Genomic DNA, 18677 nt, shown 5'->3' on the forward strand with positions numbered 1-18677 from the left:
TGTTTCAGTTCCCTTGCCATTTAAATAAGAATCATGATACTTACTTTTTCATGTATATGAATAAAATTATGACTGCAAAGGATTTCATGGGACTTGGGGAAAAACACTTTACAATTTCAAGGTATTATTGGAAAGGAAATTGAAAAAATTCTAAGCAATACATAGGGAATATTTATATGAGCAAATCAAAGGAAAGATCTGCAGTGAAACAAAGAAATCGAGGCCCTGAAGAATATTTTAAATGGATAAAAAGGAACTGAGAAGAGTAGCTGTGGTACTATAAAATAAAGTCTGGGACAATCAAAGACCATGTTCTTTATTTTTACTTTTCAGGTGATGTTCAGCTGGACTATACTTTACTTGCATTTAGTTTTACAGGCCCATATCTGGCCAGTTACTCTTCAATCCCAGAGTTTGTTCTTTCAGTATGGTAAGAGTAAAAAAAAATTCTCATAATACCATTTGTATTTAATTCATATTTTTGTGTGACTACTGTTTTATCATAGATTTAGCTAACAAATGTGGAACACATACTGGTTGCCTTCATTTTTTTTTTCCTGACTGATTGTTGTCTGCAAACTCAAACTTTCTGTACCAAAATTGCTGTTCATTTTCTAGTATCAGTAGACACTAGTCAAAATGGCTGTTAGCTGTAGCAAAGTTATCTCTTACTTTCTTCCAAATTTTGTTTTTGGAGTGCTTCCAGAGCCTCCAGCATCAGTTAATTATCTGTTCACTGTTGGAAGTTGAGCACCATGCTGTTTGTGGAAGAAAGTTGCCTGCTGAAAAGAGGAAAAGGGTTCTAAAGCCGATTTGCACTGGTTTGTCCCCCTGGACTGTTCAGTGGTCCTCTTAATTACTTTTGCTTGATCTTAGTTCTGGCTTATAATTTTGCTCAGTGATTACACTAACTTGGATCGCTGGGTTAGATCATAATTTTCTGCTCATTGATGTGAAATATTATATAATGCAGTGCAGATACAGAAAGGTAGAATGTTTCATATTTTAATTGTACTGTAAAATACAATCCTGCTCTTAACTCCATTGCCAGCAAGCTCCCATTGACTTATGGGACAAGTGGAGTCTGAGCACTTCAAAATAAATGGGGAGGGTGGAGTAGGAGAAAGGCAAGCAAGGACGTGTAAGGAATAATCTATATAGTCTCTGTTTACTGATGATCTTTTCCTGTACAATTATAAGTGAAGATGCAGAAACTCCTAGAATTTCAGAATTTCAGTAATGAGAGTAGATACTATTATAGATGCCTCTTCTTTATCCCTTCTGAAGAATAATAATGTTTGGTGTCAGTTCTGCTCGTAGACAGTAGTTCAAGAATGATGTCTGTGAATATGGCACTGGAAACCAACAAAAGCTCACTGCCCTGACAGCTGACACATTTGTCGCCTACAGCAGGAGTAACATGTGGTCCAGTGTGTTCACTGTGTGCTCTTAAACAAAAATACACCATCCTGAATGACTTCTCTAGATTATTCTTAAAACCAGAAATACCTAGAAATGTTTAAATGCTTTATAGTAGTAGTTTCCAAGGCCAAACAATTTTAACCAGTTGGTATCAGCATGTTACAACTATCAGCAGGTAATTGTCATAAAAACCATCCTAAGTCATAAAGAATTTATCAACAAAATACGATTATATTAGAGTATTGAGCTTAGAATGTGTAATAATTTGAACAGAGGTATGTGAATTTACTGTGAAATCAGGGCCTTCATTTTTGTGATTGGATTATCTTGTGCATTCATTGAAGATATGTGCCTGTACAGGTGTCAGAAATCTCAGTGTTGAGCATTAGATAACATATATGACAATTACATATATATAGATGGATGACATATATGACAATTGCACAGCCCCAGTACTTTAGGCAGCTAGTTTGGAATCAGAGGTATAAGAGATGTTTTGAAAGATGTCAGTCTCAAAATACAAAAAGCTTGTGGATAACTAAAAGCTGCTGTTCATCTAAGATATTGTATCTCTAATATTTATTCTTTTCTGTTCAAAGGAGAAACAATGTCAGATTCTTTTTCAGATACATATTTCATCATAGTTTCAGATCATAGTAAATTATCTACTATAAAACCCTGTTGGTTTTATCTGGTAGGTATGAGACAAGAACATGCTGAAATATCTTTAGAAAGCAAGATATGCTGATAACTTTAAAAGTCAGAGTTGTAGTTTATAGCTTCCTGAAATTTTAATGAGGTCTACTGCATATGTGTGAATAATTCCCATTTTTTGCATATGTTGTAAATGTTAACCTTTGTTTGCTTGGTGATCATTTCTGTGAGTGGATTTATTACAGCCAGACTAAGGGATTATACTGAATCCATTTTACAGCAGTGTATGCATTTTAGATTTCTCCTCTCAGCAATGATGACAAATAATAGACCTATAAATACTATTTAGATTAACAGTCAGATAGATTGCCCAATAAATTAAGAAACAGTTTTAACCATTTTCTTCAAATTATGTTAATCTGTTCTTGGATAGCACCTAAAAATGCAAATGCCATCAAATATTAATCTGAATATTGAAAATAAGCAAATTAGACGAGAATATAAAATATGTTATACTGGACAAAAGAAAAGTCAGCAGAGAACAGATTCCCAGGCTTCTGTTAGCTACACAAAACAGCCCCACACAAACTCTGTCCTGGTTTGTGCCCAAGTTGGCTAATGCAGCCATAGCTTGTAGGTCTGCACTCACAGCATAATTACTGTATTACCTAGATAATTAATCCATAGATAATCGTAGGCTGAATGTGGTTTGCTTCCTCATTATCATTATTCCAGCTGCAAGCATTACAGTCATTATGTTACAGATTGGAAAAGCAAGGCTGGGGTGCTGAAGAGTTAATTGTTTGGGTCCATTTCTGATGGAGCTAATAAAAAAAAATCAATTTCTTGTGACCATTGGTCTTTTCACAAAAGGGAGTGCCTGATAATGTTTCTAAAATGTCAGTTTTGCAATCATTTTCTAGCAGTAATAATTTTATGTGTGGCTAATTAACCACATCTCTTTTATTCTTAAGAGGACCTTACTTGCTTGACTTGACAGCAGAAATTTTTTGTCGGTGACAAAGTATTTGTTTTCCAAACTGGATCTTAAACATCAGTCTTAATCACATTTCAGCCCTTTGCCTTCAATGTTTTAATGGATTTGATTTTCTTTTATTCTTCTTAATGAAGGAACTGGCAAAAAAGGATCCTCCTGTGCAGTGAGTCTCAGCCAGGGCTAACAGGAACCTCTCTGAGTTTTAACCCCATGAATTGGCAGCAGCTGTGTTTTGTTGCTGAGAGCTCCGTTACCATCTGGCGCGTTGAGAGGAGCAAGGATGAATATCACCTTACAGGACAGTGAGTGCAACACCCCTCAGGCTAAGAGCAACATCTACAAGTGTATTTTAATAAGAAAAACTAGCAGCACACATCTATTTGCAAATCATTTAGTCCCACTTAGTTCACCTAGCAATTGCAGTCAGTAATTGCTAAATCACAACCGCTGTAAATCTGTCTAGTTAATCAAGTGAATTAAATTTATTATTTCATTTCTTAGTACTCATATGACCAGATTATGCACACCATGAAGCTAATACTAATCAGCTGCTTTGGCAGCCTTGATCAAAAGCTGTGTGACTGAATAAAGATAGTGCCTGGACTGCTTTTCTGTAAATGGCTACATTGAGCATTGCTCTTGTAGCTATGAAACCATCACATTTGGATCAATTTATTCCTAGTAAGCATAGTTAAACGGTATCTTGCTGTAATTACAAATTGTACTGAAAGCAGTATCAGTTTTCAATGTGATTTCAACTTCTGTGACAATTTACAGGTCCAGAGAGGATGGGTCTGTCAATGCAATTCACTGACCACAGCAAAAATAGAATTTATTTATGCTAAAGTGTTTTTTGAGGTTGGTATAAAAGCAGCATGTACCACTCAAGTTGGAGTCACTGACGTACAAAACCTATGCTTTGACGTGGCAGCTACACTACCATTGCCAACTGTGTTTAATCTCATTAACTATTAGTGTAATCAACATATTGCCACTTACACAGTTACACTAATGAAAGTATAAACAAGGCTTAAATTAAATGATCTGAAAAAAATACCGAAGGTTTTTGTGCCTTTTGGCATTACAGAATGCATATGTAAATACACAGGTATACTCACTTTTCCTCCATTACTTTTGCAGAAATAAAGCCCATTTTGAAAACAGCTTCTCTGTTATGTATCAGCATTTACCATTCATATTTTTTCTCCTCAGATTGTGTCTTATGTCTTTTCACAGCCCTCTGGAACTCCCTGATGATCAGGGGGTCATGAGTCCTCACGAGGATTTGTTTTTCCCATCTTCTCGTAAGGATGATCCATACTATGGCCCTGATTTGCCAGTTTCAGCCATTGCTGGACTGGAAGGAGATGAAGCAGAAACCTTTGTGGTAGTTACTGAATTTTTTTCCTTTTTTGCTATTCCAAGTCATTATACTTTCTATACAAATAAGTGTTAATAAATTCATAATTCTAATGTTTGTTAAATAGGTACAACCCAGTGAATGGATTTGTTACCTCAACAATATTTTTGAAATCCATTTTGCCAGGAGACTGAGAAGGCACAATGCTGCTGCATAGAGCAGTACAGTGTTGAGATGTCTGACACAGGTCCTAGCATATATCTGTGCAGTGGAGGTTTGAATCTGTAGAAGCAGTATGAAATGTGTAAGCATTTAACTCTGCCCAAGCTAAAATGACCTGCTGAAAACTTGAAAACTTATTCCCATGCTAAACTTATAGTAACCCTTATGTATCCTTACTTCCCTTTGGGATTGCTTTCTTTTTGATGTTGAAAATGTCTCAAGCTATGGAAGGCTTTTTTTCAGACAGCAGCCTCTGCTTCTGAAATACATTCCCATACCACTCAAAGTGTTGAACCTTGCCATTTGTCTCACTTGTATTTGATTATTTACTTTTTATCCTCCCTTGACGTATTTCTTTTTAGAGGCTTCAAAAGTGTTCTCATTTTGTTTGAAATTTACTTTCACGTGACTACCAAGTAGAAGTGTGAAAACATTTAATTTGCAAATCTGGAATTCTCTTCTAATATTAAGACCATCAATCTCTATTTGGTGGCTTGTGATATATATAAGACACCAAAACTAGCATGCATAAGATGACACTGGTAGTATATACTACATCTTCTCAGTAGACAAATGGGAGTTCTGTATTAGTGTACAAAGTAGAATAAAAAAATAAAACCAGGAAATTACGTTTTCCTGACCTCGTCTTCTTTTTGTTGCCTCATGCTTTCACAATGGTAGAGGTTTTTAACTGTGTAACTGGTTTCCTATGGTTTTCAGGACAATCAAGAACTATAAAAAAATCCTTTGATTGACTCTAAATACATGTGAACTGCTTATACTTGAAATCACTTAGAACATAAAAAGTGAAGATAATATATTCTCATCTGGGACTTTGCCATTTTCTTCTGCCTTACTGCCCTTGGGTTATGTGCAGATGATGAACTCTGCAAACCCCACTTTTTGTTTATTCTGTGAAGTGAATTACAAGAGGTATTAGAGAAAAAGCAGTTCCTGTATTAGGTCCATGAGACTCAACAGAATTTGTCCTTCAATGGATGTTCAGTAGTAGTAAGTTCTTATGCTTGAACTTGCAGAACCCTGTTATCTGTTCCACATGGAAAAGTTTATGCTTTCAACCATACTGGATATAGGTACTAGAGATCTCTATAGGGTCTTTACATTCCCAGCTGCCTTCAGAAAAACCTGAATTTCTTTTTAGCATCTTCAATGTGATTATGTTCTCCTTGTCCATAGAAATAGTTCTGGAGTAAGAGTAAACTGTTCTAATAGTCAAAATCATTGAACATTTCCTTTTCTTTCAAATTATATGGTAAATATTTTGATATTTATGACAGTTATTTATTGATATTTGATATGACAGTTATTTATTGTCCAGTTTTCTTAGATAGGTGTATTTTGGTTGTCAGTATTGGTAGGTAATGAACAACAAGTTATTTAGAAATGAAACATTTTTTCAGAAATATAGGTTCTTGTTCCTTTTGTTGTGGTGGTATGTTGTTTCCTGTGTACTAAACTATGAGGTTTTACACTTACAATTCAACTCTGGGAGGCAATGAATCTCTTTCTGGCATGTTTTCACCTTGCTCCAGGATATGATAGCTGAGTACTTTTTTTTAGGACTTGAATTTATTGTGCCTTACAGCACTAATTCTCTCCTCCACGCATGCCTGCGCACATAAACTCCATCTCTAACCAGCAGAAAACCTGAGCACTCTGAGATCTTCTAAGCCCTGGCACTGAAGGGAAATCACATGCTTATGTCCTGTCAAGTTAAGCACCTTTTTCCAACACCCCAGCACTGAAAGCAAGCCCATTGCCAGTCTGTTTCTTCTTGGAAGTGTGTCGGTGTTCCATACTCCAGAACCACGTACTGAGACTGGCTATGTACCCGAGTGTAACCACAGCGGGGCAGCAGAGGGAAAGGAATTGAAATATCCTACAGCTTGCCATCCTTTTCTTTCTTGCATGAGATTTTTCTAGATCAGAATTTTCAAAAGGTGCTTTACCACTGAATCACAGAATATGCTGGGTTGGAAGAGCCCCACAAAGACCATTGTGTCCCAGCTCCTGGCCCTGCACAGAACCATCCCCAAGGGTCACACCCTGTCCCTGAGTTTTCAAACACTTCTTGAACTCTGTCAGCCTTGGTGCTGTGAGCACTTCCTGGAGAGCCTCTTCCAATGCCCAGCCAGCCTCTGGTGAAGAATCTTTTTCTAATGTCTGACCTAAACCGCCCCTGATACAGGCCATTCCCTGGGTTCTATCACTGTCACCACAGAGCAAAAATCAGTGCCTGCCCCTCCTCTTCCCCTCCCAAGTTGTAACTGCAGTGAGGTCTCCCCTCAGTCTCTTCTTCTCCAGGCTGAGCAGACCAAGTGACTTTAGCTGCTCTTTATACAGCTCCCCCACTAGACCCTTAACTATCTTCCTAGCCCTCCTTTGGATACTGTCTAATAGTTTATCTTTCTTGTATTACAGTGACCAAAACTGCTCACAATATTCAAGGTGAGGCAGCACCAGTGCAGAGTGGGACAATCAAGCCCATGTGAATCCATTTCATCTCTAGCACCAATTTTTTTCCATTGTCTTTTTATAAAACTTTTTGTGGCAAGAATCCATTGTGGATTTTTTTTCCCTGATGAGGTGCTACTCAAAAGGGAGAGAAGTTCAGAGACAGACAACATTATTATTATTATGATGATAATTATTATTATGTACCACCGTACCTGTGCACAGTCCAAGAAGCAACCTGGTTTGGGATTTACATAGTCTCATTCTAGGATTAGCATATTTTTATGTGTAAAGACAGTCATGGCAGCAAGTACAAAGAAACATTGCAGAAATTGTGTTTACCCAGAAACCTTCTGTTTTACAGAAGTTCAGTTACAACCTTCCCAAAGATTTGTGATGTCCAAGCCTTATAAAATCAGTGAAAATGCCTATATTAGATGTTTCTCTGGGTGATGTAAAGCCCTATTTGCTATAAATTCGTTACTGTCAGCCATATTTGATTCTAAAGTAAATATTAATATACCTTATTTCTGTAACATTTTTCCCCTGAGAAATTAAAAATGCTTTGTAAGCATAAATTGAATGTAAGTTACCCAGAACTATATGACAAGGGCTTGGTATAGTCTTGATAATGAAATCTAGGTACCTACTTACTCTGTCCTATGTCTTCATCACAAGTCCATCCATATTTCCTCTTTTTATAGAACATTTTGTGAGACAGCAGGTGTTTTACAGAATTATAGAACCTTCTTTTTTTCACCCATCATATTGTTTAGTGATTCTCACCACTTCTGCACACATGCATGGTGCTTTGAATGCTCTCTTTAAAATGTTCTCCCAAGGTTTTCTTGTGTTTTGTCCCCCCTTTCCCTCCCTGAATTCTCTTTAATCTGGTTCTTTCTGTCATGGTATTTTTATGACCTCTGTTACTGTTGTATCTGAACAGGCCCCTCTCTGTCTTTAATAATATTTGCTGGAGAAGCTCTGTTCTTTGTGGTTTGTGGAGGACAGATTTATGAGAGTTATTTTAGCGAAATGAAATTCAAGGCACATGGGGAGTCCAGGTCAGGGATATTTCTAGCACTTATTTGCAGATGACACAAAGATTGACAGAGCTGTTTCACAGAGCAATTTGGATTATACAATAAGATAAGCTATTCAAACAAAATGTGTTTTAATACTGCTGGGTATGCAAGAACCACATGTTCACGTTTTGGCTATAAAGTGGAAGAATATTCTAAAAAGCAGTTTTTTGTGGTGAGGTCATAATAAGTAACCATTTAAATTGGGGCTTCCAGTGCCCTTCTGGCATTTAAAGAACCCTCTAGGGGCTCAGTGCACTGAATTTTATCATAATTCTATCACTAAAAGTTTGGGAAATGCTCCTGTTATAATAGGTCAATATCTTTGTGAGGATAGGGAAGATACTGGAGGGATTTCCAGGCTAGAGATAAAATTACAACAGATGCAAGTACTGGTGAATAAATCTCGATTTATTTAATTAAAAAAAAATATAGCAAATTTTAAAACATATAGTTTTTAATTGAAAATATAATTCATCATTTAAACAAGCTTCTAGAGGGAGAAGTGAGTTCTCCACCACTATCTCTAACATACACATTTTTGGAGGATATTCTTTGTCAAGTTACTGGCTTCAGTGAAGGGATGACTGACTAAAATAATGCTGATATTAAACATGATGTCAGATTGTATGAAGTAATGATTTTTTTTTCTTATCTTGAAATTTGTATAACAGCTTATACAGATATTTGTCAGTTGTTGATTGAACTTGTTTATTTTCATGCTGAAGCCTAGAAATTGTATTAAGACTTCAGTGCATCCCACTGCCCACTGCTGGACTGCAGCCTCAGAAATATACATGGGCTGTGAAGAAGGATATGTTTTGGCAATTGATGCAGAGCAATACAGTGTTTCTGTTCTTCAAGAAAAAGCTCCACCTGGTAAGAAATAGCTGAGAAACATATGAGAATGTCTTTTGAGATTCTGTGGGGAGTGTTTTTAACACCCAATAACTGACTTTCATTTTTCTCTGTGGGAAAAAAACAAACAAAAAAACTAAATACAGGAGTCCAGATCTTATTAATCAGCCCTACTAGATAAACATTAAACTATTAATATACCAGCTGCTAATAGTAGTACTAATAGCAGTACTATTTTTACTATTAGTTAAGTACCAATAGTTTATTTTGTTTTGCATGAAATGTTGGATAATCACATTTGCTGTGTTACATAAGTAAGAATTGATCTTTGAGGGCTCATGAGTCTTCAAAAAACAAAACTGAACAAAAACCAAAACTGAAGCAATGTGGCTTAACAGCATTCCTTAGTGCCAGCTCTTACGTAGACTGTTCCATAATGAAAACAAGGCTGCAAACACTGCCAGGCTTTACTGCAGAATGTGTGAAGCACAGAGAGTGAACAGAAGTTATTTTTGCTTCAGACAAAGAAATCTGGTTTTAATTTATTCTGGAATGGGAGGACATCACTGATTGCAACTCACCAACATGTGAGGTTTGTGTCCCCTATATGTACTTCCACCTGTCTTTTTTCATGGGGACCTTTAGCAGGCTATGACTGACTAAAGTTTCATGTCAAGGGGAGCCCATTTCAAACCTTCTTTTTCTAGGAATCCTGAGGTGTTTCCTCTGCTAATGCCACTACTCTTCTGTGCCTATTCAGAGGGCTCCTAAATGGATGATGCTGAGACACAGCCAACAAAAGTTGTTCTTCAGCATCTTCCTTTGATGGGATGGAAGGTGTCAGTCCTTTGGTACACATGAAGTTCATACTTTGATCAGGTCTAGAAGGAGTACTGGAATATACTTCTCCCTAGGATAGAGCTGTTTCCCTAACAAGCACTTAATTAGTGGTAATAAATAATCTCCTGGTAATCTTGTTTTCTTCTGCTTACATGTAGTACATGATTTTTCAAGCTACAGCAAGTACCCCAACTTAATTTTTGATAGTTAACACCAAAATGGAAGGCTGTTTTAAAACAACCTAACAAACCAGCATTATTTCTCTTTTTGAAACTATCAGACTGTTAAATTTAGCAAATCAGGAGTTGTAAATCATCAAGAAATAAAAACCTGAGGTGTGACCAGAACTGTTTTTGTCAGTTGAGCAGAAGGCAAGAAGAATATTGGCCACTTGGGCTCTTTCTTGGCCTGTGTGTTTGTCTTTGAGTCCTGTCCTAAAACTCTATAACAAAATGCTCTGTATTTATATTATAATGAAGCTTCTGCTTAATTTAAATCAGACAGCAATCTGTATCTATTTAGCAGAATGCTTAAGTGTATGGCCAGCTATAAGCACATGCTGAATTCCTGATATGGTGTTGCAAACAGAATCATAAGCAGCCACAACATTTCACTTAGGCTTGTGAAATTGTTTTCAGAGTGGCTGAATTTTCCTTGTAAGTACATCTAAAAAAAAAAAAATCGTTGTTAGAAATAACAATACCATAACTTGGTACTAGAAAGAAGATAAATCTGCATCTCCACTCTGCACCATGTCCATGTTATCTCCTTTTTACAGCTGTAAGCTGAATAACAGAACTGTGCCTGCTCAGTTGCATAGATGGCAGAAATGGTAGATATTGAGGAAGAATGCACATTTTTCATTTAGCATACTGAACCTGGCCTTTTGTTCTGTACACTGGAATACAACTGACTTATGTTTCAATATTCACCTACGAATAAGGTTGATGTTATAAATTGTTTTCTTTTATGCAGAGTTCATGCAGAAAGTAGCAGATATGGTGTCCTATGTTCGTAGAGAAGAGCAGAAAAAGAAAGGTATTTCCATGTTCAAATGAAGCTAATAGATTTTTGAGCAGCACTGCTGATGTCTGGGAGTAATAACATGTGAATACAGCTGGAAGCCACTGGTTAGAAACTCATCTCACACTGGCCTCTGTAAGACACATTGTTGGCAATCTTATGTGTGTTTACATGACAAAAGATTAATAGCTTTTGTGCTAAGAGACAGCCAAATTAAAAACCTCAGGAGAAACAGTGGCAGTGGAACAAATTCTGTTTGTTCTAATTTAAATTGGAATAAGGAGCTAGAAGAGGTTCCCTACTGCTTAGTTTTAGCATTTGTTTAGAACTGCAATCACTCATTTATCTGAGTTAGGGTTTAGGGGTTGGTCTCAAACACTTTGTTTTGGGTACCACAGCACAAAAAGATGGAAGGGATGAAGTTCAGCACATTTCCACAAAGGTTGTTTACAGTCTTAGTACATGACATACAAATTTGGTGTGAGAAAACTATGTTTGTTCAGCCTGGAGAAAAAGAAATGAGGGATTTTACTATTCCTTTACCTACCCAATGAAAGGTTACAGAGAGGATAAAACCAAAGGACACAGTTTGCATCAACAGGCTTTCTGGATATATTAGGAAATAAATATTTTCACAGTGAAGGTAGTCAGACATTGGGACAAGTTGCCCTGAGAAGACAGGGAATTTCCATTTTTGGGTATATCCAAATCTTAGCTGATATGACTCTGGACAACATAATCCAATTCTGAAGTTGGTTCTGAGTTTGAAGTCAGCTCTATGCTGACCATGAGGTTGGACTAGAGGACTTCTACAATCCCTTCCAATATAAATGACTCTATTATCCTTTTACTCACAAATAGTAAATTATCCTAAATTTGGAGTTGCAACACGTTGAAACAAATTAAATTTGATATTTTATGTTGTTTTTGTGCTTTCAGGTGGCACACCAAGCAATCTGCAAAAGCAGGTTTTACTTGCCATGGCGTTTTGTAATGAGGGACTGTACGCAGCTGGATGTGTAAGGCATCCTTTATGCTTTTTACTCTGAGTGTGTGAAAACCTACATTCAAATGGAATATATTTGCAGAGTTCACTGCAAATACAAGATCTAGGAAAAAGTGAGGGGCTCCAGGACTATAAAGTTCCTCTCTGGTATTGACTATATTACTTAGTTAAGGCTTGACAGAGGGGAGCAGAATGTGAAAAGATTCCATTTTTGTACTCAAGCAATAAAGGAGGAGAATCCTGGTTTTATTTAAGAATATCATAGAGAAACATAAAAGAAGGATGGACAAAAAATAGGAAAGGAGAGAAAATGGCCTATAGAATTGCCAAATTATTTTGTGTAAAATCTAACTCAATATCTAACCAAATCTGACGACACCATTGTACATTACTGCTTAAGTGGGGGACAAATTCCTACACTGTCTCAAAAACAACAATATGAACTCTAAAGTATTATCTAATGAGAGAGTCTGTTGTTATCAAACATGGACTGTCACTAAAAATTGTATTAAAGAACACCTTCATGTTCAACAGTTTATTATTTCACTTTAGAGTCCTTTTGATTTAAACATACCAAAGACAAATGACACCATTGGTGATGGGATGCAGTTAAACACTGCTGCTCTAGTGATTTTCAGAAGATCTTGCAGTTTAGTTTGCCAGATAGTATAAGTGACATAGACCTCACATGGATTTGTACTTTTCTGCACAGGAGGGCATTTTAATCTTTTATCACATCAAAGATCTGCAGTATGAGATAAAAATCTGTGCTGATATCTCACAGCCCATATCCAGCCTCATATTTTCTCCTGATTACACCAGTCTGCTGCTTATCACTGACCAGGTACAACATTTGAGATAACAGTGCTACATAATGGGATATTCCTGGGATTCTGTATGAATATGCTGATGCCATTAGTACAAAATGTTTAATGTAACCACACAAGGCAACAAATTATATCAGAGGTGAATATAGTCCATTCTGTGTTTTTACTGAAAATTGGAAAGACTTTTAATGAAGCACAGAACAATTGTCTCCTACAGATGGTGGAATATAAAGTACTTAATGTTGAGATTTCCCAACAGAAATCCTTGTGTGTGTACAGTTGAGTACATGTTCAGGGTCTCTCATGTCCAAGTCATGGATCTTCTGGGCATGAATTCCAGGCCTGATGTGGCCCTGCACAGGGAGAAAAGTGGAGCTTGAGTGTATCAGACCCACTCTGATTCTGCAGTGTAGTTGTTCTCTGGATAGACCATGAAGTTTTGTTGGTGTAGAATATTTATTAATTTCTGGAGTAACAAGAAATTGGGTGTATTTAAATTATTGTATTAAAGCAAGTTTGAGAAACAAAACTTCTTGAAAATATGGTTAGCTGGAGCACTGTAAAAGGAACTAACATCATCTTCAGCCAGTGTAAATTGATATAATCCACTAAACTCAGATGAATCCTACTGGACACTTCTTACCTCAGGTCAGAGTCAAATATAAAAGTTTAAAGAGTGAAGCTCAGAAAGCTTCTGATGAAAAGTTTCATAGCCCAGTGATGGATTATTTCTCTTTATTTGTCAGGGGACAGTCTATAGTTACAGACCTGTCCGTAGTGGAAAAGCTGTCAAAATCTTGGACTCATCCAGCAGTTGTTTTGTGGCAGCTGATTTTCTTACTCCAGGGAACAACTACTGTGTGGTAAGAAATTGTATTATTTCTAATATAGAACAGTGGCTCTTTTCAGGTAACCAATGTGTTGCTAAGGCACAAAATGAAAAGCCTTGCAGAAATAAGGATTCTTCTGATGTTTGTTACAGTTGTGAAACTTCTCAATAAGGAAGCAAATGGCATTCATTCAGCTTTAGTCTAGAGAAGGGTCAGAACTTGCCTTGGAATGCAGGTTGGATAATTTATATTGTATTGGTTCTGCTGCTGATTTGTGTAACTTAGATTGTTCAAGAAGATTGAGCAAAAGATGGATTCAGTTCAGAGAACTGATGTCCAACAATTGCTACTGATCATTTCAGCCCTCTGCACAGATTGGAACATCCTGAGAGATTCCTCTGTGCCAGGTCCAGGGACAAAGAAAGCCTTACTCATGCACCTGTCCATTCTCAGAAATTCCTTGCTTTTCATTGTCTTTTACTCTTGCAAGACATATATTTTAGCCACCAATTCATTTCCAGGCCATGAATTCTCCAGGTAGCCAACCCAGAAAACCTGGGGTCATAGTCTGTTAAGTTGACTCTTTGCTCACCATTAGCACAGGAAGGTTAAATTATTCCAGATTATATATATGTAGTGTGAAGGTTGGGTGATGTCTAGCCTTGTAAACCTTACTACTTGTAATTATGGAATTACAAAATTACCTGGATATAGGAAGAACTCAAGTATTGTTTTGATCTCCATCATTTTTCATGTGAGAAAACGAGATCTCTTCTCAAGGCCTTTCCTATGCAAATAAAATTATAAGCAGGTTGTTCTATTGCTGGCAGAATGGCAGGAGTGCTATATTGATCAAGCTATCAAATTTTGCCCTAAATTGTCTCATTCTGCTTGAAGATGCAGGAATGCACAAAAATTTTTGAAAGTTTTCCTTAAGCAGGTGTACCTTGCAGCACCTAGATTTAATGAAAAGCTGAATAATCCCAAGTGAAACAGTAACCCTTAATCTGCTATGCTCAGCAATTAGTTGAATCTATATTCTATAGGAGATCACTAATCACTTCCAGACTATTTGGTTATTTCATCCTCTTTTGACTCTGTTTTTCTCTTTTCAACAGTCTGTAACAATTTCAGGTGAAGCACAAGTTTGGTCCTTGGAAGATGGAACATTGCTCAGCAAGCTAAACCTTGGTATTGAGGTACATGTAACCAGGAGCTTATATCATGACTGATACTTAAAATTTTCAATTGATAGCATAATATTCCACAGATATGGATCAATCAGTGCTGAGGACAGCTCAGTAATGTCTTTGAGCAACCCATGATTTAAAGATTATCTTTCAGAATGTTTCCTTGAGCTAATTCTGTCATGTGTGTATCTTGACTATAAAGCAGAGGAAACATTTCAGCCAAATGTCCTCATGATGCATCTTTAAGCACATCTTTGTAAAAAATATCTAAATTTTTATGGTATTCCTTATTTTTTTTTTCTTTTTAATGAGTAACAGAAAAGTTTCAAAAGTATGAAAGCTAAATGCCTTGACTGATAATGAAAAATAGCTTTTAAGAATTGAGTTCATAAAAGTATTTCAAACTGTTAATGCTTTGTCTTGATTTATGATGCAGTCAAACCCTGAAATCTGACATAGTAAAGAAAAAATACCTTTCTCTAATAGCTGTACACACAACAGTGCACTCACTCTTTTATTTAGATGAAACTTCTTTCACTTAAAATCTGGAGAGTGAATATAATGGTTGTTTTTCCTCTGGAAAGAACAGAATTAACTTTTGATGTGTAGCTACAAAGCATAGATAAAATTTCCCTTATGTCTCTAAATACTTTCTTTGTTAAAAACATGCTTTTTCAATAAACCACTTGGGATTTCTTCTTCAAATTTTAGGGGCTTTAAAATAGCAAAGGAAATTGCATAGTAACAAATAACATAGCATATAAAAATATGTTGAAGTTAAGTATCTTCTACTTCTCAACTAGGCAACTTCTATGGCTTGCTGTCCCTCTTCCAGCAGTGCTGCTGTAGGGACCCAAGAAGGTCAAATCTGTTTCCTTGATGTTACCAAAGCTGAAGCTCCACGGCTTGTTCACAGAACTTTTCTTTCCAAACTTCCAGTGCTGTCTTTGCAGTAAGTATGTAGTAGGGTAGAGATATTGTCAATTTACTGCTTGAGTAATTATATTAATTGAACAAAAAAATGGACATTTTTATTCTACAAATAAAAAAATATTTTAACAGCTTCTAAGTTTTTTCAGCACATTCTGAATTGCTTACAGGAAGTAGAAGCGGGATTTATATGAGAGAAATGTAATAAATCTGTATTTTAAGAAGGTTTAACTGAGCACAGAAGATACTGATGATAAAATCCTTTCTGAAAATAACCATATGCAGTAATTATGCACAATTCCATGTATATTACTTCAGAGGGTTATTTCTCAGTGAATATAAATTTAAGGTTTTGTTAAATTTAAGCCTTTTGGTCGTCTCTTTCTATATGGCAAAATTTTCTTGCTATTACTAATTATTCATTAAAGTTCTGGAGATTACTAGTCCTATTGTAATTAGCTCGAGTGATCTAAAAGGCTTTTTTTGTTTGGTTGGGGTTTTTTGTTGGTTGGGATCCTCATCCATCCAATTACTGAAAAATCTGAGAATATTTTACTCTACTTTGCAAAAGGTAGAATGGATTTTGAACTGTTTAATAGAAATCTGCCTTTTATTTGAGATTCAGATGTATCCCTTTTCACAGCTACCTAAGACAGAACTTGAAAAACAGAGAAAGCAACTTGTTCAAAATTAAATCAATGCAAAGATGTGGTTTTTTCCCAAAATAATATCATGATCTGTGTAATGGTTTTATTTCTAAAAAAGTGAATGTAAAAGAAATTCTGACTTAACGAAGTTGTTAATGCAGACTCTGTGGAGTATGATCAGCTTTAGATTGACCAGCCACTATTAGAAACAGCACTCATAGCACTGGGCTTATATCTGGCTCTTAACCTGTAAATCCAGAAGCTGAAATTTGTGTTTATGTACTCAGTGAAGTCAGCAAGTTATGGGAGTGAAATTATTTGACTCCTTTTAACTGACTGTATTTAAATGATTTCTACTTGGATTTGCATTTTGCCTAGTTATGATCAGAGTGGCCTGTTCCTCATTGCAAGAGCTACAGAAGGACACATCTTTATTCTAGATGCTCGTCCATCAAAATTATTCCAAGTTCTGGGATATATAGGTAATACATGTAACAACATTAATTACATTTTCTTTTCTCTACTTTCTGCATTTTAAATATGCTTGTCAGTCAGGAGAAGCCATTCAACTTCATTCTACGTATTTTCCTGAAGGACTAAACATATTCTTCCCACCTATTTTGTAAGGGCCAGAGTTCTTTTTGGGGTTTTTTTGTTTTGGGCAGTTCTGGTTGGGTGGTTTTGGTTTATTGTTTTTTGGTTTTTTTCCCTTTGTAATTTTAATTAGAAAATGTACCAATATTACCTTTCTTTCAGAGTATGTACAAGTCACAGGGAAAAGAATGGATTAGATGACAAACTGATCACAGCTCCAGCACTAAAGTAATAGTGATGGCAAAGAACTAAAGAACTTTGTGAGAATTTGGTCTTAAAAACTGTAGGTTATAGTCATTGTGTGAAAGCTCCTGTTACAAATTTCTACCACAGACATCTTTAACATGGGGACTGCTGAAATTTTCAGCTTTGCTGGTTGATAGTAAGGAATAAAATATGATTAATTTGAACTTGCAGAAAAAAACCTGTAATTTGTGAATTTATTTTTCCAAAAATGATATTCTTACAGATAATATCTGTGTGTATTGATAGTCACTATAATTTCAAGTATAAAGGACAATATTTTATCATTTTAATTGTTTGAACAAACAGAATTATATTTCCTTAAATTACTTTTGTAATTTGCCTGATCATGTTCTCATTGTTTGGAGGGTTTGTTAGAGGATGGTTTTTCTGTGCTTTATCTGGCAGTTATCAGCAAACAGCCTAAAAATTGCTACAATTCAAGCTGGAGGTAAATTCAGATTTGACTACTTAATGTAATAATAATGTTCTGGTGCTTAGGCATTGCCAGCACCCAGTGCCTCAAGTGGACTGAGTGTAGGCAGCACTCCTGAGCTGTGTCCCCAACAGGGATCTCATTTTGTGTCACAGCGTATTTTAGTAAAAACCATGTTACCATGCCACAGTAACAATTTCCATCGATGTTCCTTACTTGCTTCAGTAGTGGAAGATGAAGTGCTCCATCTTTCTGTGGTGTCTGACTTAAAGAATGACTTAGTTGATGTGATGGTACTTTTTAATGTAGCAGAGATCCAACAGGCAAGACTGGAAATTTTTCATCTGCCTTCAGCAATCAGAACAGGTAAAAATTGAAATATATACTAACATTGCCTAGGGCAATAACCCTAGTGTCAAATTTTCAAATTTTTATTCAAGTAATTTTTAAAAGGCCTTGCATTTTATAAACTTTCTAAAAAGTAGTTTTGTAGTTTTCAACAAAGTTAGTATTTTCTTTAAATATTCACTAATGTTGGACTTATTTTGGTGCCTATTTTTAGATATATGAAATGGGGCTTTATTTTCAAAGCTGCTGAAGATCTACAATTATTGTCTCAATTTCAGTTTTATATCAGGTGCCTTGTCAACCTTAACTTCAGATGTTCCTTTAAAGCTTAAATTCGGGAACTAAAAATAATAAAATGCCATTTTAAAGATGTGAACTGCAGTGTTTTAACCAATATCACCCAGGCTGTGTGTTCCTCATGGCAGAGATTCCGAAAACAAGTTCTGGATGAAGGCAATGGTGACATGAACCTGCATGCAAGCTAATTAGCACTGTTGACATAACACTCAAGAAGCAGAGTAAATAAGTGTATGCAAATAGTCACATCACTGTGGTTAAACTGTTTCTAGTACTTCTTTAGAGCCAGTAGAGCTATTGCTCTGCTTCACTGCAGTGTGCTGCATCAGCACAACTCACTGAGTTGGTGCTAAATCTAAGTATCTTAATTTCCAGTCTCTTCCCTGAAAACTCACA

At 36.1% G+C, this 18677-nt stretch overlaps 1 protein-coding gene across 1 annotated transcript in view; it reads left to right on the plus strand.

The window, feature by feature from the left end:
• CFAP43 (cilia and flagella associated protein 43) overlaps window positions 1-18677 on the plus strand; it is a 41889-nt gene that overhangs the window by 2726 nt on the left and 20486 nt on the right. The window contains exons 4-15 of the mRNA XM_033066025.1: window positions 334-430; window positions 3208-3375; window positions 4310-4460; window positions 8941-9091; window positions 10886-10948; window positions 11873-11952; window positions 12652-12783; window positions 13513-13629; window positions 14715-14795; window positions 15590-15738; window positions 16742-16845; window positions 17862-18002. Coding sequence (XP_032921916.1) covers window positions 334-430; window positions 3208-3375; window positions 4310-4460; window positions 8941-9091; window positions 10886-10948; window positions 11873-11952; window positions 12652-12783; window positions 13513-13629; window positions 14715-14795; window positions 15590-15738; window positions 16742-16845; window positions 17862-18002 — 1434 coding nt within the window. The remainder of the gene's footprint in view (window positions 1-333; window positions 431-3207; window positions 3376-4309; window positions 4461-8940; window positions 9092-10885; window positions 10949-11872; window positions 11953-12651; window positions 12784-13512; window positions 13630-14714; window positions 14796-15589; window positions 15739-16741; window positions 16846-17861; window positions 18003-18677) is intronic.

The sequence above is a fragment of the Catharus ustulatus genome, chromosome 8, assembly GCF_009819885.2.
Source record: "Catharus ustulatus isolate bCatUst1 chromosome 8, bCatUst1.pri.v2, whole genome shotgun sequence".
Classification (NCBI taxonomy): domain Eukaryota; kingdom Metazoa; phylum Chordata; class Aves; order Passeriformes; family Turdidae; genus Catharus; species Catharus ustulatus.